The sequence below is a fragment of the Epinephelus moara genome, chromosome 20 (genome assembly GCF_006386435.1).
Source record: "Epinephelus moara isolate mb chromosome 20, YSFRI_EMoa_1.0, whole genome shotgun sequence".
Taxonomy (NCBI): domain Eukaryota; kingdom Metazoa; phylum Chordata; class Actinopteri; order Perciformes; family Serranidae; genus Epinephelus; species Epinephelus moara.
Genome location: NC_065525.1, coordinates 34430386 through 34454662, shown reverse-complemented (window position 1 = coordinate 34454662; position 24277 = coordinate 34430386). Strand labels below are relative to the sequence as shown.

Below are 24277 nucleotides of genomic sequence, written 5' to 3'. Positions count from 1 at the left end.
GTCAATATATGTGTGTTTTTAAACAAATGCAAATTAGTGGTGTATGACACAAACTGGAATGTAACGGGTTCATATCTGATTAAATAATGACTTAAACGAATTTAATTTCAAAGAATGAAATGAAAACCCTGGAGGAAATGATTAAAAAAGTGACATATGGCCTTTGTCAATGTCTTTGGTCATAAGGGATTTTCAGGAGGTTGTTTTTCTTAGAGGAGCACAGAGGTTAATGACGTCATATACACGTTTAAATTGTGCTAATTTAATTATAACAATGCATCACACATTGTTTGTTGCACGCATGGTTGTATGCAAAATCTGAATCTGACAAGTAGCTGTGGAGTAAAAAGTATATTGAAGTAGAGGATTACAGTTTAAATAAAGTACACGTACTCAAATATATAAATTGAGTAAATGTACTTGATTACCTGGATCTTTTCCCTCCACTGTAGAGATGTAGACTTTAGATGGGAGTCAATGGAGACAGTGTTGTCTCTCTCTGAGCTTTTAGCGGGTGATATTCAAAATAAAGTGACGTGTCATGTAGTGTGCGCCAATGCCAACGGAGGGGGGCGTCTCCAACTATTTTGTTACAAACACGAATCCGGAGTAAGGAGTCTTTTTCCTGGGTATGTAACAGCTGCTTAAACTAAATAATATCAACAGTATCGCTGCTATATGAAGTGAAGGGTGTGTGTATGGAGGGAGGGGGGCGGTTAGTGCTCAGTGGCGCCTTTTGTGTCTTTAAATGAATCGCGGGGGGCTTTTTATGGACGCAGACGACTCAGAGAATAGCCCCAAACACACCGAGATAGATGGCAACATCTGCAGGACGTCATTTTGTCGGCTAGTAAACAGAGTGTCGCTCCGGGCTGAGCTGCTTAACGTGAGGCATCCCGCTGTCTGCGAGTCCCAACATTGTGTCTGCAGCGATGTGTGAGCATGTAACGCTAATGGAGGGGGGAGGGAGTTGTTGTGGTGAGACAGGTTAGACATTTTTACTCCCGACTGCTGAAGTAAACAAAGAATATGATTTGTCAGGAGCGCGGTCGGAGGAAAATGGGGCTGCGTGTTGTTCGGGGAGGGAATGGCGTGGCGCCGCCGTGCCGATGTTTCCACACCGCGACGCCGTAGTTCCCGTTTCGTTTGACTTTGGCATTGTTTAGTAAGGGCAACTGGATCGGCTCCTGTCGCCCTGAAATAAGATGCAGCCCGCCTGTTAGGCCCTGCTTCCCCCCGTGCCTCCACCAGCGCTCATGCAAAAAGCGTCAATCACCAGCTGATGCGTTTTGGTGTCTTTTGTTTGCAGCCTGCAAACACACACACACACACACACGCACACGACGCTGAGTGCAGGGCTGATCCTCCTTCACCGTGTGCACTGTTGTTCGCTGCTGTGGGGGATCTCCACAGCCCCGCAGTGCCGTGTCGTGCAACGCTTTTTGCACAGAAATACTTGTTAAGCTTCCACAATGACTGTGCGGTGCGTTTTGGTCACACGTTTGTATCTTTTGCAAAGACGCACAAATTTACGTGGGGGAAGCCAGTCGGGATAGTCGTGGAAAGCTGTGTGTGTATGTGTGTGTGTGTATGTGTGTGTGTGTGGTGCAGCCCACGGTCGCTGCTGAAGCCTCAGCCTGGGCAGGAATGAGGAATCCCGGGCTGGTGTTGCAGCTCCGCCTGTCGTGGGCGATGGTTTATTTTGGAAGTTCCACCTTTTTGGGATTTGTAATGACGGCTGCATGCGGTGATTGGCTGAGGTGTCCACAAAGAGGAGGGACACGAGTGCTAAAGCAGACTCCCTCCTACAAAGTCACGTGTTACCAAACTCCAGGAAGTAGCTCGTTGTGTCGATAATACGACCAATAGATTGATAGATAGGACTCAATGAATATGTCCAATGGTAGTGACTGGTGTTATGGTGAACTGTGTATTGTGGTGTACTGGTATAGTAAGGTGCTTGGTTGAATAAATAACTGTTAAAGTAACTATACAGTGAATCTATATATACACAGATATGTAATATACACCAGGTTGGATTACCAAAGCTGCAAGGCAATAATCTTATGCCCCTGTCCTTTAGAGAGGCCATGAGTCAAAATGTAGTTTCAAAACCTTTATTATTTTATGTTTATATCATGCTCACATGGTGCATTATAAAGTTGTTTTATCTGTTTACCAAAAACTTACTGATATAAGAGTACGACATGCTTTGTGCAAAATACTGCGCTGTACTCAACAGGCCTCCAAACAGTTAATTTAAGCCATGAATGAACACACACGCACACACAGAACATAAATACAAAAAAATGAGTCAAACTAATTCTGCTTTTCAAAGTGCAAGTGGGCAGCATTTATTTGGCATTCGTTACTGAATGAACAGAGTTGAATAGATGTAATTAATGTCCTTGAAAATATTTGTGTAAAGGAAAAAGAGGAGCCTGATGCTTCACTGTCAGATGGAAGAGGGTAATCCTTATACTGTTACTACTGTTATTAATACATGGAAATAGTGTGTGTGTTTGTGGAGAAGGCACAGCTATAGAAATAAAATGTCTTTTCTACTCATTTTATTTGGATAGGCACAACACGCTCATGGATGGATTACTGAATGGTCTTGGTGGGCACAGGCCCACAGGCCCCTCTGGCCTTTACATGCAAAATGTCACTCAAATTTATATGTACAGACGAGGAAGAGACTCAAACTGACCAAAAAAAGGTGCAAAGGAACTGCAAAGAGACACAAAACAACTACAAAAAGACACAAAATGAATACAGAAAAGGGCAAAACAGCCACAAAGACACTCAAAATGACTACAGAGACATAACACAAGCAAAAAGGACATCAAATTAGCTCCAAGAGACACAGAATAACTACAAACAGGTGCAAAACAACCACTAACAGACATGAAACTACTACAGAGACATAAAACCACAAAAAGATGCAAAACAAAAACAAAAAAGGAGCCCAAACCACCACAAGGTCTGTGTTTCTTGCTCCTGTGTAGAAAAGTTTGTGGGGCCTTTTGCATATCTGTGCCCCCGATCATAATCCACCCATAAACACAATGTGGTTGCCCCATAATAAAGTGAAACCGTAGTTTTGATCCATATAGTAAACGTTTCATACAATGTTGCTTGCCACACATGATCCAAACTTTTTAAAATCATTTTTATTAATCTAGAAGTCCAAAAAAGTCCCTCAAGAGCATGGTGCAGCTGTGAAGGAGTCTTGCAGGAGTTAACATGTCCATCATACAGAGCTGCAGGAGAAAAAGACAGGTCACTGTTATTAGTTTAAAAAAGTGCCATTTGAATACACATGTACATTGTTAGAGGTCTTAACTTTACCCCAGATGTTTAACAGTGTACTCATAATACAGGCGGGACTCCTCTCACCGCTGTATTGTCGCGCTTCAACTCAAAATGGGCGTGCATGGTAACTGCGATAAATCTTTGATTGACAGCCCTGATTCACAACCCGGGTTCCTTCGCCCCGCCCCTTGCGTATCCTCACAAAGTTCTGACCAATGGCGGTCGTCGGGAGGCGGGACTATGTCTGAAAACCCCGCCTCCCCCTAGAGCTAACCGAGCGGAGATTGTTTTCCTCTCCGGGGAGATTTTTCACTTTGCAGCCTTTAGCTTGAATTATTTTAAAAACACACGCCACCGATAAGTTGTCTTCAGCACATACGTCACTTTGGTACCTTCCCCGGCCAGAGTAGTAGCGGTTAACCCACAAATAACGGATTATCAAAGCATCATTCGCGATCTTCGGCTTGCTATTTGGGAGAGGGGTGAGTTCAGCTGAATTCATTCAGCATGCTAACACAGCTAGCTACATACCTACCGTTAGCAGACGTTTTAAGTACACCACACCGGGAATCGACGTTGCTCTGCATGTCACTCACTTGTGCCTAGATCCGATATGAGTGCTCTAATAAATCGATAGCTAAATGCTCGCTTCAGATTTAGCAATAGATACCAGATCGTTTAGCTGCATGTGCTTCCCTCCGCTAGCCCCGGACGGCGCTCGGTGTCGGGCTAACGTTACTCAATGTTGTTTACATTAGCTAGCAGCTAACTGGCAGCTCACAGCAACCTATCGACAAAACAAGTTCTCGGCGTAGTTAGTAGAAAAACCCGCCTTTGGATACTTCAAAGCTGGATAGTTAGCTTAGCGGTTAGCAAGTCAGCTACTTTCCGTGCTTACCTGCTTGAAATGGAGTGTAATTCGCTGCCCTCCTGCGCCACGCTCTAAATGGCGGGCGTGGGGGGAAAGCGTCGTGCTGTAACTCGAGGTCGGTGCTTGTGTTGCCAGGCCATAAAGGGGATGGTGAATCGCTGTTGTGTGCTAACGGTTAGCATGTAGCTAGCACACACATTTGCCTCTATGTGACTATAACGTCGCTACACCGAGTGGAGTTGAGGTGTCTATAAATACTGCAGCCTCGCTTTCTGTGGCCGTGTCTGTTTGAGGGAGAATGTAGTTGTAACACGGCTCCATAGTCGGAAGCGTCGCTAGTTAGTTGCTCAGTTTGACACTCGTTGTGCTACTTTTGCTCGACACTCGGGTTTTGAAACGTAATTTCCTCTCCTATGGTCGGTTTTCTTAGCTTTGTGTTTGTTTAACGCTTTTCATTCAGGTGCTTATGGAGTTGTTGCTGTCTTGAGGAAGTTGTGAATGGCAGACCGACTCCCACGTTCCCACAGCACCTGTTTGTTACAGCGGTGACGTAGGCTGTCTGTATTTCATTGGCTGCGGAGGCTGCAAGTTTTACATTCAGTGCATGTTAACATTTAGATGCATTGCTTTAGCACGGAGAGAGCACCTCACTTCTCTGACAGCACAAGACAGGCATTGAAGGGAAAATGGCAGCTTTTATTCTTATTAGTGTTAATGCAGTATGCTCCCATTATATATCTCATATAAACCCCAAATTGGGTAAGGTATTGGCAGGGGGGTTTGCAAGTTATATCTCAACTCAGATTATTTATAAAGCACATTTAAAAACAACCCACGTTGACCAAAGTGCTGTACAAAAGGGATAAAATGCTAAAAACACAAGAGGCAACATAACTGTCAGATACACAGCTCACACATTTAGAGACACACAGGCGCTTGTCAGGGAAGACCACATCATGGGGACTCAAATGCTAATGAATAAAAGTAGGTTTGGGGGCAGACAGCAAAGGCATGATCACCCCTGAGCTAAAGTCTGGAGCATGGGGCCAGGAGCCCCAGGTCAGCTGACCTGAGGGACCTGAAGTCCCTAAGTGTGAAGATTTGATTCAGCTTAATGCAGAAAACCCGCTTTCAGTGAATGACACTTTTTATAACAATTAGGATGAAATCTGGTTGGGTCTTGTCATTGTGTTTAGGTGTTCTAATGTTTCTACATGTTACTGTATAACTTTTATGTTTTTATTGTGCGGTTGTTTGGCCATAACTTTTTGTGTGCTGCTGTCTCAGCCAGGTCTCAACGGTACCTACGTGGTAAAATACGGGTTAAATAAAAAAATAAATAAAATAAAAATATGAAAAAGAAAATAATGCCATTGTCTTTCATGCAAGTTTTCCCCTTTTATCAAGTCAAATTTAACTTCATTAGCCACTGTAGATATTATGTACACAAAAATACACACAATAAAACAACAGAGATGTTCAATATAAGATAAAAGCTGTACATTGTGGTTTCAGGGTGCTCCACCCCTCCCTAACTGTTTACTTTTCCCAAAATACCCTCCTCCAGTCTCCTCATGCACGCACAAAGTTTCCTCATTTTCATACTTTTGCTGCACCATCTGTGCGACAGCCCCTCGGTGACGTAGCTGCTCCTTCGTTACGTATGTACCCCGATGGAGTTTCAGGTTTGAGGCTGACCGGCACATCTCTTGTGTATACAATTCCGGGCATGGTGTTGTTGGCTCGGGACGCCGGCAAGTTCAAACAAAAGTGTAATCAGACTCTGAAGCAGGTCTGCAATGACACGCATGCACTTAGTCTTATGTCAGTGCAACTTTGACCCAGTTTGCAGGGGAACAACACCCTCCCAAAGTATCACACAAAATAAAACTGAGATGTGCTATCACAATTTAATAAATCAATACATTGTACATCGTTGACCTCTATAAACCCTCAGGCATCTTTGTGCCACTAAAAGCATCGTGTGTTTTATTGGCTATATGGTCGGAGACCATGTAATAATTTCCTTCCCAAGCCAAACAACAGAAGTGGCTCGCTGGCACTGTGTGTGTATCCATAAATTCACAGATGGAAGTAAAAAATTACTGCCATATGCTCCTCAACAAAGTACTGAATGAAATCAAGAGGCTGATTTAATGGATTCTGATAAGCTGACAGAAACCTGCCTGTATGAAATGTGGTCCATATGCTTTTTATTTGCAGGTCTCTCAGCTCTTACGAGTATGAGTTCATAATGAAGCGGCGACTGGAGGATCAGGAAACGGTTTTTGCGTCCCAGCAGCGGCGCCTCGCTGGCAACGCGGAGGCTTTCCAGCATCGTGTCCTGGCCCCTGCTCCAGCTCCAGCTGTGTATGAGGCCGTGTCTGACAACATGCAGCCCACAGCAGGCGTCCAGTACTCCGTCCCCCAGGGATACCAGGTATACTCTGCTTTGTCCATTGCAGCGTTTTTTTTTTGTTGTTTTTTTAAAAGATGACTTTTAGATTTAAAAGTAGGTCAAGTGCAGCAGTTTCAAGCCACCCATCGCTCATACTGTAACTCAGCCTGTCACTTTAACCCCGTCAGCTTGTGGTGCCTGTCAGAGACTGAAACTCTGTTTTATTTCCTCCTGTAAGCCGTCTCACTTTCTATGAAGATAAATTGCTGTGCACTTTCTGTATGTGGTGATTTAAACGATCCTTTGAAGAGAAGGTTGTCGTGCTATCCACCACATATCTCAACAGATACACAGAAGTTAACAACTCGCCGTCATTGTTATAGGTATCTCTGCTTTCCCAGGTTCCCACCGTGGCCCAAAACAGTGGCGGGCATGGGCACACTCCGAGCCCAGCTGTCCATGGCGGGTCCCACCACCACAGCCCGGCAGTCCAGTCCCATGGGCCCTCAGTGATGTCAGGGCACAGCCATACAGCTGCACCTCAAGCCTCTGCACAGGGCCAGCAGTTTCAGAGGCTCAAGGTTAGTGCACTTGCTTTGTTTTTTAAAGGTTTTCACAGTTGTGACGCTGCAAAAATCAAAGAGTGTTTATGCCAAGCTAGTCAAAAAAAATATATACAGTGAAATGTGTGTATTTTTAGCCCAATAAATGTGTAGTTGATTTGTTGGTTGCTCAAAGTTTGTGCATTTTTTTCTGGTTATTTAAGTGGCCGCTTAACCCTTATCACGAGAAATCAGATTTTTCCCCTTAACCAAAGTTGTATTGAGCCAAGCAGATGGTTTACAGGGAAGCATTTAACCAAACTCATCCTGTTGGAGAGAATTTTAAACGAACATTTTAATACACAGGTTAATTTATTTATGCCTGTACTGCTTTTTCTTCAGTGTCTGTCAAGATTTTGAAATGCGATGCCGGGGTAAATGGTCACTGTTAATTTGTTGTATGTCAGTTGTAGCTCTTTTACTGTTTGGTTGTTTGGTGTTTAATATCAGAAACAGGGCACCGCTGCCAAAAGCGAATGTATAAAAAAGCAGATTGGCAGCCAGATTGATGAAATTGACTTTCTGTCTTCTCTGTCCCTAAGGTGGAAGATGCTTTGTCTTACTTGGATCAAGTGAAACTGCAGTTTGGCAACCAGCCTCAGGTCTACAATGACTTTCTGGACATAATGAAAGAGTTCAAGTCTCAAAGGTGAGGCCGCTGTTGTGATTTTATAGAAAAACACTGTGAGTTATTTGGAGGCAAACACAAAGTCGGCCAACTTTATGTTTGAAATGGGGAGTTCTTAGTAGTCCCACCTTGTCGAAAACTCACAGAAGCTGAAGGATAAGGCCACAGATCTCATCCAGATTTCCTTTTTGTTGAATATTTAAGTATATTATTAAAGTATTATCAAACCAGAACGATTCTTTCGTGTCCCAAAAACATGAAAAGTCTTTCACGAGTCTTTCAACCCTGAAAAAATCATGACATGTTTTTGCCTTCATAAAGATAATTAGTGCACCGACAGTGACCTCATTTGCTGAGGATGACCGGTCCGTTATTTGTGTCACAGATGGCAGCTAAAAGTTGGCATTTGTTCAGAGCAATCTGAAGTTCAAAGGGCACGAGCTGCTCTTAGTTTGGTGAAACTGTTAACACCCCACAATGTTGGCAGCGCTTGAATACACCCTGAGTCACATCCCAGGTATAGCAGGGTGACGGCTGATGCAAGAGTGTTGCAGCTGCATCTCTCAGGCTGGGAACTTTTATGAGGATAAAACTGTGACTAAATTATAGAGATACAACTAAGAAGTGGAAGCCATTTTATTCTTAAAGTAGTAACCTAAGTCTGAAAGACCTTATAGCATTTGTCTGACTCTAAAACAACTTCATATGTGAGTACGGCACCAGCGACACATCCGCTGCCAGTTCATCATGGACAGTTTTGTTCAGACGACATTTGTCATTCAGCAGTTAGTAGCACCATTGTGCCATGTTGTGAATTGTGCATTTATGGAGTGCATTGTTTTGCTGAGAAGGTTTGTGTGAGTTTGAGAATTTCATCTTTAACCTCTTCCACTCCACCTCTCCCTATTATAGACCCCTTTTCCTCTCATGTGTGGGACAGGGGATCCTGAGGGCGAGGTAGCAGGTCAACAGTATATGCCACACCAAAATGGCATACCTCATCTGGAAGCAGGGAACGTGAAGATTAATTTGAGATGCAGCTCAGCAGCGTGTGTCCAGTTTTTCATGTCATAAATATTTAGTAAACAGTGTGGGTTTTTCAGGCCCCTATTCAAACTTTGAAAGGGCTGAGAACATTTATGGTGGAAGTATATGAAGGCCACCCCTTTGCTCAGTTGTGTCTCATAAGTTGCAGCAATTTTGGGTTTGTTACCATTTGTTGCACAGATTTGGTGCGAAATTTAAACATTTTTCACCACTTAAGAACAGAAAAAAATGGTCAGAAATCCTCCCAAAATACCACATGAAGACACCAAGATTTTGAGGAACATCACAGAAAAATCCATGCTTTAATTGGGTATTAAAAACTTCTGACTTCTGTAAGAATTGCCTTTTTGGCAGGTGGATGGTGAGCACCTCTGTTTTGAAAACTGCTCAGAAACCCCCTTATTTTAAATATACCTACTAAAGCCTTACAACCTCTGAATGTACGAGGTCTCGAGTTTGTGGATGCAAAGTTTCATGAGGAGGCGGTTATCCTAGAGGTCACTTTAGGTCATTTTATACAGTGAGGTCAGGTTTAAAAATAAATGGTCTTACTACAATGAAATGGCTGCTATGTGAACTTATGTCATCACACACAAATACATTTGGGCTCATTGAATCCACAAGAGTCTCAATTTTTCAGTCATACCCAATTAGGCGAAATTAAGACATATGTAGTGCATGTTAAAAAATGGCATGTTTTTTGCTCAAAACTGCACGTGACAAGCATAAAGTAGGCACGTCTGTAAAGGAGAGACTCGTAGGTATCCAGAGAATCATTTTCATTCAGATATTTTGAGGTGAAAGGTCAAGGGACTCTTGTGAAATGGCCCACGCCAAAATTTAGCCTAACTTTGGAGAGTTATTTACCCCTTCTCAACAAGCTAGCATGACATGGTAGGTGCCATTGGATTCATATGATACCAGTATCTTCACTAGTTTTAACTCAGCTGATGAGTCAGAGTTACTGATATTCATGGGGCTACTATTTTTTCATTAATAAAAAAGGCTTGTTTGAAATAGTTACACTTAGATTACAGAAGTGATTGGCAGGATGACACTCATGGTAGCTTTGATTTAATTCTGTCTTTTGTTTGTATTTTGCAGTATTGACACCCCTGGGGTCATCAGCAGAGTGTCTCAGCTATTCAAAGGTCACCCTGACCTCATCATGGGCTTCAACACCTTCCTGCCGCCTGGCTACAAGATCGAGGTCCAGACCAACGACCTGGTCAACGTGACCACGCCTGGTCAGATCCACCACATCACCCCGCACGGCATTTCAGTCCAGAACATCCCCATAACAGGAGCAGCTACCCAACATCCGCCCCAGCTCCCGTCTGCTGCGACCACCACCGCCCCACCCCTTCTGACGCAGCCCACCCAAGCTAAGATGAGCAAGGTGAGTAATTCAGAGTGGGAAGTGACTGATGACCACCAGCAGAGTCTCACAAAGGGAAAGATACTGTTATTCCCATCTTCTGAAACCCAAAATGTCATGGCCTTTTTCAGCCTCTTCAGCCCCAGGCGTTGACACCGAGCAGTCAGAGCAATCCGTCCATCCCTGCCTACACCTCCCCTCGCTCCCCGCCCATGCAGCTCCACCCGCCACTCAGCGGGACCCCCACTGGGCCACCCATGCAGAACAACCAGCCTGTGGAGTTCAATCACGCCATCAACTACGTCAACAAGATCAAGAACCGCTTCCAGGGCCAGCCCGACATCTACAAAGCCTTCCTGGAGATTCTCCACACATACCAGGTCAGATCGCAATGGAAACCTCAGTAATACTTCATTTCATATAAAGTAGTTATTAGGCTTAAAAAGATTTAATTCTTTAGTTGCTGAAAACTCAGTCTCTAATTTTCTGCCACTAGGGGTCTCTCAATCAAAACAATAACAAAAGATGGAGCAATGCCGCCATTGCAGTTAGTCTTCCTAGTCAGGATTTCTTCAGTGTTCATTGTTTAGGAGGTTTTTACCAGGAGCCAAATTATCCACAGTGGTCTCCTCCTCTCCAAATAAACAGACCTGGTGATTAAAACTGGGGAACTCACAGAATAAAGACGTTAAAAATCAGTTTCTCTGATGCTGTTTGGCTTGCGCAGAGGTGCCCAACAGCCATGCACCTGTTAATTTGCACTCACCTTTTTTCTCTGATAACTTAAGATCCAGACATTGAGGGGGTTGTAAAGACAACCAGCAGACAGCCACAAACACTTTCAGTATGGTACCTATGGAACCAACAGTAACCCTTCAGACATGGTACCTAGACCCTAGAGTTTCCACTGCAAACAGCACTCTTAAATGTGGGCGGGGCTGTTGTCACTCACTGCTGCATCCAGCACTCACTGTATTTCCTCATCACCAGTGACACAAAGAAAAGTCTGCACTTTGTTTATCGTCCACAGAACGAGGCTGCACGCCGACATTTTCAGAACAAAATAAAACGGGCTGCAGTGAGAGTCTCCCTCCATGGGATATTTGAAAATAGCAGGTTTGTGCATTTAGTCCTTCTCAGGCAAGCTCAACCGGCCGTTGTGCACTGGAACAACACTCAGCGACGCTTTTTTTTCCTCCCAAGTGAGGATTAGAGTATATGCAGTTCACAAAACCTGGTAGAAATTAATATATATGTTTATAAAGCTTGAAGATCCACTCATTAATAAAAGTGTATTTCATCCAAGAGAGACATTAAAAACTGTTGAAAAAGTCGCCGGCAGTCGGCCCAGTGAATTAATTTATTTTTTCTCAGACTCCAGCTGCTGCAAGAGGCAGCAAAACATCCTTTCATTTTATAGTTACAGNGAACGGTTCTATTGGTACCATCCACAACTTTTCACAGTGGAAAAGGAAAAAATGCACATCAGACTGAACTTTACTGTACCGTACTGCTCCGTGGAAATGGGGCGCATGACGCCTTTGACAGGCGACGGTGACCACATAACACGGACCTTGTCCTTGATTAAAATAACAGATTTCTTTGGGTTTGAACATTGTTGGAAACGTTTGTGATAATGTAAGTGCACAAATCAACAAAAAATATATGTTGTTTTCAGACACTGTAATGCAAAGAAGTTCCATATTATATCTTTAATCTCTGAATACGTCATATATACAGAGAGACATACCAGATCTCAGACTCTGACCCAGTGTTTCTTTCCGATCCAAGAACACAAGGTGATTTTAGCAGAAAACACAGTATATTGAGCTGCACTAACATCATATGCCAACAAGAATCTGAAAGACTTTCTGTGAAAAGCCTGAAATTCTGTGAAGAATCTGTGGAAAAATCAAATTAGTGTGGACTTCCTGTTTAAGACAGGACCCTGCTTGACTTCATCTTAGTAATGAAACTGTTTCCAGTTGCTCTTTCAGTAACGTAACCTTCTCCAAAGTGAGCTCAACTGCTTTGGCTTTGTTTGGCCCTGCGGGAGCGCCAACGCAGCGACAAGCTCAACCCTATTTTTCAGAAATGTCACCCTTTCATCCCACTGGAGTTTACAGGCCTGGAATAAGAAAAACTAGAAGTGCATTTTGAAATTGGTGGAGGCCTTTGTGACCTCTCATATCACTCCAGGTTTCAGCAGTTACTTCACAGTGAACTTGTGTCTGTCTGTTACAGAAGGAGCAGCGTAACGCTAAGGAGGCTGGTGGGAACTACACACCGGCTCTGACGGAGCAGGAGGTGTACGCTCAGGTGGCCAGGCTCTTCAAGAACCAAGAGGACCTGCTCTCGGAGTTTGGGCAATTTCTTCCTGACGCCAACAGTTCAGTGGTGAGCAGAGACCCTCGTTATCACTGTAGTGCCGATGTACAAGCACTTAGCTCAAGTATGGAGTCAAAGAGTGTCTTATTTAGTTTGTACCAGTTAAATAGTCAACATTTAACCTTGATCCTAACAATAACCTGCTGGAATAATCCTGTTGTACTTCAGGAGATCCAGAGTTGTTCCCTCGTCTTGATTAGCATTGTGTCTTCTCCATAGCTGTTAAATAAGACCACAGCCGAGAAGGCAGAGTCCGTACGGAACGACCACGGCGGTACAGCCAAAAAGCTGCAGCTCAACAACAAACAGAGGCCCAATCAGAATGGCTGCCAGATCCGTCGCCATCCAACTCCAGGGTCCACACCCCCGGTCAAGGTACACACACATGCATCCTCACATACTGCTGAAGCGTTAGTCGACTCCTGCTTCCTTCTTATTTCCCATCTGTTTTTGTAATGATTGCACCGATGTCCTCTCATCTGCTGTTTTGGAACAGAAGAAGCCCAAGTTACTGAATCTGAAAGATTCCTCAGTGGCGGAGGCCAGCAAGCATGGAGTCGGGACAGAATCTCTGTTCTTTGAGAAGGTGCGTTTTTAGTATGCTGTGTCTTGTCTCTGTTTGTTTGTGTGTAAAGCAAACAGCCATTAAATGAAAGGATAAGAACACAGGATGTGAAAGAAGAAAAACAATCACTAAGTTACGCAGATAGAATTTTAAATCACAGCTAAAGCTTGGGAAAGCAAAGCAGAGGTTTTAAGGTGTATTAGCAAGAATTTCACTGAACCTTAAAATGGGATAAAAAAAAGTGCGTCTGCATATTATTGCACATAAGATAAGTTATTGCACTCAAGAATAAGAACTTCAGTTCAGACTTTAGTATGGTGATGACTTTGGGGCAAGAGCACTGAGCTGCTACATGCACCGCCATCATCCTTAGCATACAGCAGCAGAGTCACAGCTCAGTGTAGCAGGAGTCAGATACTTAGCATGGGACAAGAGTTAGAAGCGTTGACTTAGAAGATGATGGTGGAGGTTTCGGTGTCAAAGCAACAGGCAAAAGCACCTGTGTGGCAATATTTCAGATTTAAACCAATCCTGCTTGGGATCCTGATGACATTAATGAAGGAAAAAAGGTTATTTACATCACTAAGAAGTCACCTGCAACTCTTCATGTGGCTGCTCCTTATTAGATGACTCCCTGCAATATTTTAAATTGATCTGTTGTCAACAAATACCAAAAATGACCGTTGCTTTGTAGATGCATTTTTGATGAATGATTAGATAGCGGTCGTGCTATTATTACTGACAAACACATTGCATTTGCTGTGACAACCTTCTAATCAAAGTCAGCTTGTGTTTTGCCGGTTAAATTCTTTAATGCAAATCTGCAGCAGTAGGAAATGTTCCGTTTGCATTAGCACTCTACAGACATTGACAGATAAATTTCTGGTGTATTCAATGTCACCTTGAGTTCATGAGAAAATTTCCTCACCGCGACATCCCAACATTAGTTATGGAAAACTTTCTCTGTCACACACTGTCCTTACATTTATTTCTCACCTCAGGTGCGCAAAGCCTTGCGAAGTGCAGAGGCCTACGACAACTTCCTGCGGTGTCTGGTCATTTTTAATCAGGAGGTGATCTCCAGGGCTGAACTAGTGCAGCTGGTGCTGCCCTTTTTAGGGTGAGTACTCACTCAGTGTCATCTCACCTGGCAAATATCATACTTTTTTCCCCACAAGTGTTCTGTATATCTATCGTACATGTTTCTAACACTGAATTATGTTGCACAGAAAATTCCCCGAGCTGTTCAACTGGTTTAAGAACTTCCTGGGATATCGGGAAATGTCTCACATCGAAACATACCCCAAGGAACGGGCCACCGAGGGCATCGCCATGGAGATTGATTATGCTTCCTGTAAGAGACTCGGCTCCAGTTACAGAGCTCTGCCCAAAAGCTACCAACAGCCCAAATGCACCGGCAGAACTCCACTTTGTAAAGAGGTAAGTAAAGTTTAGAGCAGTGGTTCCCAACTGGTGGGTCACAGTCCAAAAGTGGGTCGTGGATCCATTCTGAATGGACCGCAAGTGACTTTGAAACACATTCAGTTTGTAAAAAACATTATTTGGTGAATTTCCAGCACAGAGCTGCATTTTTAAGTGCTGTACCTGCTGTAGAGTGAATGAAAGTATGACACTGAATGTATTAAACTATGAGGGCCTTAAACTGATGACTAAGGATAAATCTGGACCCCGTGGCTAAACCAGTTGTGAACCACTGGTTTAGAGAGAACCAATTTACGTTAATTCAGTCTGTGACAAGTTTAGTACCTAAGAGCGCATCTGAGTGAGAACACTGGGTTTAGACAGGAAGTGGAAGTGTTGGGAAGCCGACCGAGCACTGTGAAGCTCCATGGCTGGCTTCCTGGCACAGCTGAGCTCCTCAGAGCTGATTCAATCAAACTCAAATTTGTTTGCCCCCTAAGTGCAGGTGTGAACACAGCAGTCACACACAATTGCACACTGAAACAACCGGACTGAGACCTTCTTGAAGACGTGGTCTCAGTCCGGTTGTAAACGAACTCTGGTGTGGTTTGTTTGTGGTGAGAACGTGTTCCGACCTGGATCTGAACCAACTGCAGTCACATGACACATTGTTTGGGTTAAACATGAGCATGTTACAGTCCTGGAGGATTATTAATGTGCACCTCCTCCTGTACTGCCTTAATATGCACATTCAGCACATCCAATGCATCAAAACATTGTTTTCTAGTTGGAGCCGCGCCTCGTTTTCAAACTGTATGGTTTGACTAAAATGAACAATGACAGCAATATAGTCCACGATGAGCAGCGCTAAAATCAACCTGCGTAGTTGTCCCTCCATTGTGACATTAGAAAGTGTCACATTTATCTTGCAAGTGTACTCTTCTTCAATGTTTTGATTACTTCCTGGATTTTTCTCACATGGAAATTCTGACCAATCAAGAGCAGCTTTCCTCACACAAGGCATTTTATCTGGTCCGCTTGTAAATGCTGCCGTGAGAACATGAACCAACTCTAGGCAATTATACAACTTTGTAACAAAATGAGTCCCTGATTCAGACCAAAGCAAGACAACTCTGGGTCTGAAAGCAGCCTTCATCTGTTTAGATCAATAAGTGTGTCAGTGTTTCATATTCATCGACATCATTTGACTCAAACTCCACATTAAAAAAAGAGGGTGGACCTTTAAATATGACTGTTTGTTTCTGCCTTGTCCAGGTCTTAAATGACACCTGGGTCTCCTTCCCGTCCTGGTCTGAGGACTCCACATTTGTCAGCTCCAAGAAGACTCAGTATGAGGAGCACATCTACAGATGTGAGGACGAACGCTTTGAGGTGAGCAGGAACATTAAACATTGATGTCACCACAGCAGTCAAGAATTATATTATTCCAGTAGATGTTCTGTTTTCTCTTCCAGGACTTTTTTTTCTTTCTCATGTTTGTTTTAAAACATCTCTGAACAAACACTTTTGAATTACTACTGCGAATTTGCTCAGTGATATTGTACTGTATGAGCTTTTAAATTAAAGATGAAGGGCACGCACACACAGCATCGGATATTAAGACCGCTGTGTTTCCTCGCCCACAGTTGGATGTAGTTCTGGAGACAAACCTGGCTACCATCAGAGTCCTGGAGACGGTACAGAGGAAGTTGTCCCGCATGTCAGCGGAGGAGCAGGCCAAGTTCCGCTTGGACAACACGCTGGGTGGCTCATCGGAGGTCGTACACCGCAAGGCCATCCAGAGGATATACGGAGACAAGGCGCCTGACATAATAGACGGCCTGAAGAAAAACCCCGCTGTGTCTGTCCCCATCGTGTTGAAGAGGTGGGAGTCGAACCTGAATTATGTTTATTAATTTCCTTTTTAATCATCTGATCTGTGTACCTGGAAACAGAAGCTGGTTTTTAATCAAAGGATTGTTTTTAACTGGAGCTCTGTCATGTAGTTTTTGATATGGTGAAGAATCAGTGAGGTGCACACATATGCAAACACAGACGTGTACAGTTCACAAGCTCTCTGTTTACACAGTGCAGTGAATGTGTGTACACCAGCTTCTTTTGGGGCCAGACTGAGGCTATGAACCAGAGCTTATAAACCCACTAATCCACACAGGGGAGGAAAAGCCAATGTGATGTTGGAGTGGTGGATTTAAAAATGGCTCCTGAGATTTAATGTGTACTTTTATAGACTCCGTTCTCTGTTGCTGCGAAAGGATTCGAAAAGAAGCCATTCCTGTTACAGTATCTCAGATCAGTACTCCTGTGTGAAACGCATAAATGTTGCAACAGATGTTTGTGTCTCGTGAAGATGTGAAGTAACAAAAGCGACACTGAACGCTTTGATACCTGTGCTGCAGTTTGAGAGTTGCAGATTTTGGTTTAAAATGTTCTTTAGAGATTGTGTGTTTGTATATCACATAGTTGACTTCGCTCTCTTCTAACCAGATTAAAGACCAAGGAGGAAGAGTGGCGGGAAGCCCAGCGAGGCTTCAACAAGATCTGGAGGGAGCAGAACGAGAAGTATTACCTCAAGTCTCTCGACCATCAAGGCATCAACTTCAAACAGAATGACACCAAAGTGCTTCGATCCAAGTCCCTGCTGAATGAAATCGAAAGCATTTATGATGAGGTAAGTTTCTTTCCTCTGAACCTCAGTATGGCACCAAACACAGAATATGGATAAAACCTGAATTTACCAAATTCTATTGTTAGCATTCTGTTTTTATATATGAACATAAACAGCTTTGGGAAACTGTATCTCAAAAAAAACAAACAGTTCTGCTGCTGCTCATGGCTGATAACAAATACGATATCTGATATTTTACATTTTTGTATTTTAAAAAGCAATGTACAGCCTGTAGATTATGTACAGCTGAGGGTAATCAATCTGACATCACTATTGTTAACACAACAAAAACAAAGAACAGTTCCTACTCTTCATACCTGCCGACATTAGGCTGTGAAAGAGAGAGAGATTTTCTGGGGTATTGTCAAATGGCTGACCCTCAACACCCCTGCCCCCATATAACCCTACACTACAGATGAACATAATTAATACAAAGATGTGAAAGTAAAATTACTTTTTATCAGTATTAAATTTAGAGAGAGGGAGATTTTGAAGCCCAGTGTTACTGTGTGATGTTAGGTGTATAAACTACACTGCAGAGTGGAGTCTCTACTAACAGAGACAAACACTGATTTTATTAGACTTTTGTTCTTAAACAATTTTCTTTATTATACAAATACACACAGTTTGTCACAGAGCTGCATAATATGGAAAAAATATTACGAATGTTTTTTCCATATTGAACAATAAAAGTGAGCTTGTCTTGTATCTTATGAAAATAATAGTGTGGTTGCTGTAATGGTACCTTTAAGGCTAAAGTATACTTGCTGCACGATACGCGTGCAGTTTTCATGCATGTTTGGCTGCCACGCGTATTTTGCAGTCGTTTGGCGCGTAGACCGCACACTTTGCTGCGAGGTAGCGTGATGCGTACGCGAGATGCACTATTGACATGAACACTAGAGGCGCTCGTGCAAAGTATACCTAGACACTGTGAACGTGAGGTCAGAGGTGGACTGGTGAAAAGGATATAATGGAATGAAAGATGTAGGAGCAAGGTAGACCCAGAAGATGGTGGCAATGCAACGTAACGGATGCCAGCCGCCGTAAAACTCCAAAGAAGAAGAATTCCCTGTGCTTTTCCTCATCGATTGCTCGCATGGGTGAAACAAGGGAAACAAACTCCCCATGTGATTGGTTAAGGGGCCGCGCATACCATCTCCGATGGCAGCGGAGACAACGCCTTTTCCTCTACCGAGATCTTAACAGCAATAAAATTATGATCTCCTCTTCATCGAGATTGTCCATGTTTATGTTTATCCGGAAATACACTGTCACCGCCTTCTTCGCTTTTCGCGACCTCTGTGTCTGAGTGCTGCGGTCTGCCCCTAGCGGAGACCACCAGTATCAGGCATTTTGGCTGCATCGACGAACGTCCGTGCTGCAACAAGTATACACACAGGTGCAGCACACCGTGTACGGGTAGGTTTGGCCACGTAGCAAGTACACTCCTCGCTTTACAGGTGATGGAACTGGCGGACATCCAGAAATCATAGCCTTAGTTACATCTGTAACTCTCGATTTGTTGTCTTTCCCATCTTGGCTGGTACTGACTGATGGCGTATTTTGCAGACTGTCTTATCTGTGCTTTGTTGCTTTTGAGATATCCATTTCCATAGAAGTGTCGTGGTGTTAGCTTTTTTGTCAACCCTTTCCTCAGCTTTGGAGGATAACACGTGGTCATTTTCAGCACTCGGCACAGCCCTAGTTTGTCACGCAACAGGCAAGCAGGCCTTTATCACTGTGTGATTTATACTACACTAAGGTCACCACTAACCATGAATATTTAATGTAACTCACATTGATTCTTTCAGCACATGCGATAGATGCCGATGCAACAGCCTCTGTCATGGTGGTTTATCTTGTATGTTCACGCGTTTCAGCTATTTTCCAGGTGTGATTTTCTGTAGAAGTTTTTGCCATTCGATGAATTACCTTCGTGCTCCACCACAACGTTGAACTCGGTGTTAACCCCCAATTTCATGCAGAACATTAGGGAATGCCTTGAACGGCTTTCAGCAGTTATCTTTGTTAGTAAATGTAAGGCAATCATGTCTTGGTCAAATAGGCACAAATGCTGTGGGGAGTGGAAAAAAATTGTAAGGTTGTACCGAATTCACAGGGATCGATGGAATTTATGTTATTTGCCTTGTTTGCCTGTTTTGCTTTGTTTTGTCATTGATTGCTAAATGTGATGTGCTGTCAAAAGGGAAAGTGTAGCCGTGGCTTCAACCTGCACCTTTTTTCAGACGGCAGAAGTGTCTCAGTTATGTTAAATTACTTTATTGTAATGTTTTGCACTCTACTGTTTAAGTATCTGCCATTTTCTATTGTTGCAATTGTGACATTTCGACATCCTGGAGGAGCTGAAATAGGAACAAACAGGAAACTGTAGAACCACATTTTCATTTCAAGATCAACCAAAATCAAATCTTCTGTGCATCCAAAATGCTGACAATGATTCTTTTCTTGCTGTGCAGCGCCAGGAGCAGGCATCCGAGGAGAACGCCACCCCACCCACAGGCCCCCACCTGACCCTGGCGTACGAGGACAGCCAGATCCTGGAGGACGCAGCGGCGCTCATCATCCACCACGTGAAGCGACAGACCAGCATTCAGAAGGAGGACAAATACAAGATCAAACAGATCATCTACCACTTCATCCCCGACATGCTGTTCTCCCAGCGGGGTGAGCTCTCCGACGTAGAGGAGGAGGAAGAGGAAGAGGAGATGGATCTGGAGGAAGGCGCCTCTAAAAAGCACAACGGCGTCCCCGGCAGCGGGAGCCCCTCCAAGTCCAAGCTGCTGTTCAGCAACACGGCGGCACAGAAGCTGCGTGGCTCCGACGACGCCTACAACCTGTTCTACGTCAACAACAACTGGTACATCTTCCTGCGGCTGCACCAGACGTTGTGCTCGCGTCTGCTGCGGCTGTACGGGCAGGCGGAGCGGCAGATCGAAGAGGAGGTCAGAGAACGAGACTGGGAGAGGGAAGTCCTGGGACTGAAGAAGGAGAAGAACGACAATCCAGCCATCCAGCTGAGACTGAAGGAGCCCAGTGAGTAACATCAGACACATGTTTTATGTTCCTAATTAAACCGTGCTGTATCACGTTTGTTTGTGTTGAGGACGGACCATAAATCCTGTTTCCATTGACTTTTGTTCCACATTCCTGCTCTCTCACACATTATTCACATTCTTCTTTTTTCTCAGAGAAAAGTATGTAAAAAATGTTTGGAGGCTTGTTGGAAACAATGGACGGTGTAAGAGAGGGGAATTAAAAGTTTTACTGAGGCTGATAATTAAACAATAACACAAATAAATACTGAAAACTAAATATGAATGAAAACAAATACGTACTGTATATTGAAGCAGAGAATCACTAGATTTGGAAAATTAAGCTGCTGCCAAAATGAGCTCCACTTGCCAAATCAGTCCATGACTGATTTGAAATGCCGCCAGTCTCTGTGTCATGTGCGGATCCACTCAGCCATCTGATTTCTTCTTTATAATATTTCTTTCCTCCAGTGGACATCGAGGTGGAAGATTACTACTCAGCCTTCTTGGAGATGGTCAGGAATTTGCTGGACGGAAATATGGAGGCGTCTCAGTACGAGGACTCCCTGAGGGAAATGTTCACCATTCACGCTTACATCGCCTTCACAATGGACAAGCTCATCCAAAGCATCGTTCGGCAGGTGAGAATCTGTTTGTCATTTCTCCTACAGTTTTCACGTTTCATTTGGTGGGCACATTAAAGGGTTAGTTCAGATCTTTTGAAGGGAGGTTGTATGAGGTAATTATCCATAGTCGAGTATTACCTCTAGTAGATGTCAGTCGGCACACCTCCAGTTTGGAGAAGCAGGCAGGAGTACTGCCCAGATGCTAAGCAATGTACTGCATTGATGAGGAGCAGCAGTATTTTAACCTCCTAAAACAATCAGTGTAAGTGGGCGCTATATTGAGACTATTTTCACTGCTTTACCTTGTTGTCAAACAGCCTTTTCTGACAGGGAACTGAAGTCATCATCTATGCTCAGACTCCATTGACAAAAAAAGTAACTTTACCTTGAAGAACACGGGAGCTGCTGGTCTTTCACTGCCTTGAGTGGTTAGTTTGTGTATTTGTGTGACTTTGGTAGGGCTGCCTCTGACTGAGAATGTTCCTAGTCGACCAATAGTCGTCATTTAGGGCCATTAGTCGACTAGTCGCCCGCATGTTTAGCTACTTCCATGTTTCAGATGATACGTCATGTCTGTAGTCGACCAATGAAGATGAGTTTACATATCACCTTGGGTTCGTCCTTCACCTTCTCAAAATGATCCCACACTTTGGATTTCCTGCCCGACATGTTATTAACTAGCTGTGGAATAACCGCAGGTACTGTGGCTCCTGTCTGACTGCTGAGCGTGGACACTTCCTGTGTCTGTCCTTTCAAATTAAATTCCCACATCGGTCATATAGGTTTAGATTTATTTTGACAAGGCGCAGCTCCTAATAGAGTTTCACATTTGTTTTTTTGTGTGTTTTTTTCTGCGACTAAGCGACCAATGAAATCTAGTTGACTGCTAGCCCTTCTGGTCAACTAATGTTTTGGGGCAGCCCTAGACTTTGGTGTTTTTAAAGGTTTGTTCAGACTGACAAGAGTCACACAATATCACCAATAGGGTTGGGTTGAACTGATACTGGTATCTGATCCAGTACCTGGAATTCGGTTCAGGTACCTTTTTTCTGTATTTGACTTAATCTGAAATAATAAAATCAATCTGCACATGTGACTCAGTAGACTAAGATGCAGTCTCACTCCTTTGCTCTGTTCTAATCACACATAACACTAACCTGTTGTTTCTCTTTTATGTGTGTTCTCTCGTGTCACAGTGATATCAGGCTATTACTGAAATAATCGAGAAAATAGACCAGACGCCAAAACTGTCTTGCCAAAAGAGATCGACACAGCAGTGATAGTTTTGGCTCACAACAGAGCAACTGTGGCGCTCCGTGACAGGCTTCCTGGCTTCAGGGAACTAACTGCTTCCTGTCTTATGTAAATGGGCTCTCGGGTGCAGAACTCCTGTGTGCTGTGAGGGAAAATTCCTGTTTTTTAAAAGAAGACTGGTGGCTTTAAAGAGAGCGATATAATTGCCTCTGTAAGAGAGGGCTGTCTGATGGCGTAGTAAAGCGGTGAAAATATTCTAAATATAGCTTGCACTTAAACTGATACTGATATTTTTTAGATGGCTTAAATATGCTTTGCTGCTTCCCCCGTCCACAGCAGTACATTGCTTGGGTTTGTGTTGGCACTCCTGCCTGCTTCTCCAAACTGGAGGCGCCCGACTGCCATCTACTTTATGTAATACACTAACGATGTATAAGTACCTCATAAAACTTAAAACTTAAAAAAATCCAAACCATTCCTTTAAGCCTCCGTTAGCACAGTGAGCGTAATTCTGACATGTTTAAATGTTTTTTTCTGATTTAAAACACTTGCTTCTCTCCATCCAGCTTCAACACATCGTGAGTGATGAGATCTGCGTCCAGGTGACGGACCTCTACCTCTCAGAGAGCGCTAATGGAGCCAGCGGAGGAACCATGTCCACCCAGTCCTCGAGGAGCTCAGCTGAGGCAATGTACCAGCGGAAAGCCGAGCAGCTCATGTCTGATGAGAACTGCTTCAAGGTAAACACATGAAGGTCTTACAGTCATTAGAAAACTGGGGAGATGATGAAACTGGATGAGATGAGATGAAAGGAGATGAAAGATTGTGCAGAAGTTTTAAAAAATATGGAAATAAGTTAAATTAAAGTTAATTTAAGGAGAAGTACTTAGATTGACTAATTTTCCACAAGACTGCAGGAGTGGGTGATTTAATTAATACATTTATGGAAGTTTGTTTACTGCAGAGAGGAACTGAGACCGTGAGGATTTCTTGTTTTGTTTTTGATTTAAATTCTGTTCTCGGGTGTGTTCACAACCAATAAATCTTCTCCACGCTTCTCAGCACTGTAATAAATTACTAGTGGCTGTGCAGAGCGCTCTGTTACGAGTCTGTTGGCATCTAAAGCGTCTAAAATGAGGTCTTAAAAGTTTACAGATCAGCTGGCCTGACAAACACCAATGTGCTGTCTGCAGCTTACCAATCATTTTCAGATGATATCTTTCTTTTAAGTTATTCTTGCTCTCATGGAGCTCTGGCAGTGTGTAAAAGCAGCTTAAGGCCACCTGCCACCCACAAACAAATTCCCTTTTTGATGTACGTTGAAAAGCTTCATTTTGCTGTTGATAACCTGCTCGGTTCACATGAGTCTATCCAATTTTGTCAGAAGAGAAGTTACAGATCCAGTAATGACTTAAAACAAACTCACTCTGCAGTGACAGATTTTTAAAAACACATCAGGTAGTTGTGCACGCTCTAGTTAGTTGGCAAAGTGAAGTGAGAGATGTTCAACGACATACGGCTTGAAAACAGTACACTTAGTTCTCTGCTTCTTTTATTATCTTTTCTTTAAGTTAGGGATGCACAGTAATATCGGTACGTCATCAGTATCGTCCAATATTGGCTTTAAAATGAACTGATCAGAATCAGCCAACATGCTTTCAGACCTAGAGTTGTCTTGCTTTGGTCTGAATCAGGGACTCATTTTGTTACAAAGTTGTATAATTGCCTAGAGTTGGTTCATGTTCTCACGGCAGCATTTACAAGCAGACCAGATAAAATGCCTTGTGTGAGAAAGCTGCTCTTGATTGGTCAGAATTTCCATGTGGGAAAAATCCATGAAGTAATCAAAACGTTAAGAAGAGTACACTTGCAAGATAAATGTGACACTTTCTAATGTCACAATGGAGGGACAACTACGCAGGTTGATTTTAGCGCTGCTCATCGTGGACTATATTGCTGTCATTGTTCATTTTAGTCAAACCATACAGTTTGAAAATGAGGCGCGCCTCCAACTAGAAAACAATGTTTTGATGCATTGGAT

At 43.4% G+C, this 24277-nt stretch overlaps 1 protein-coding gene across 5 annotated transcripts in view; it reads left to right on the top strand.

Moving 5' to 3' along the window:
* Nucleotides 1-529: 529 nt before the first annotated feature.
* Nucleotides 530-24277, top strand: part of sin3aa (SIN3 transcription regulator family member Aa) — a 32592-nt gene continuing 8844 nt past the window's right edge. The window contains exons 1-17 of one of the 5 annotated variants that reach the window (XM_050072665.1): nt 530-629; nt 6410-6626; nt 6968-7165; nt 7729-7835; nt 9966-10260; nt 10371-10619; nt 12484-12636; nt 12847-13002; nt 13124-13213; nt 14194-14312; nt 14422-14632; nt 15890-16006; nt 16261-16499; nt 17120-17303; nt 19781-20357; nt 20828-20997; nt 22803-22976. In XM_050072665.1, coding sequence (XP_049928622.1) covers nt 6441-6626; nt 6968-7165; nt 7729-7835; nt 9966-10260; nt 10371-10619; nt 12484-12636; nt 12847-13002; nt 13124-13213; nt 14194-14312; nt 14422-14632; nt 15890-16006; nt 16261-16499; nt 17120-17303; nt 19781-20357; nt 20828-20997; nt 22803-22976 — 3225 coding nt within the window. In that variant the 5' untranslated portion in view covers nt 530-629; nt 6410-6440. Of the gene's footprint in view, nt 630-3353; nt 3798-6409; nt 6627-6967; nt 7166-7728; nt 7836-9965; nt 10261-10370; nt 10620-12483; nt 12637-12846; nt 13003-13123; nt 13214-14193; nt 14313-14421; nt 14633-15889; nt 16007-16260; nt 16500-17119; nt 17304-19780; nt 20358-20827; nt 20998-22802; nt 22977-24277 lie in introns of those variants that run through there. The other 4 variants (XM_050072663.1, XM_050072662.1, XM_050072661.1 and 1 more) reach the window with 4 other exon arrangements.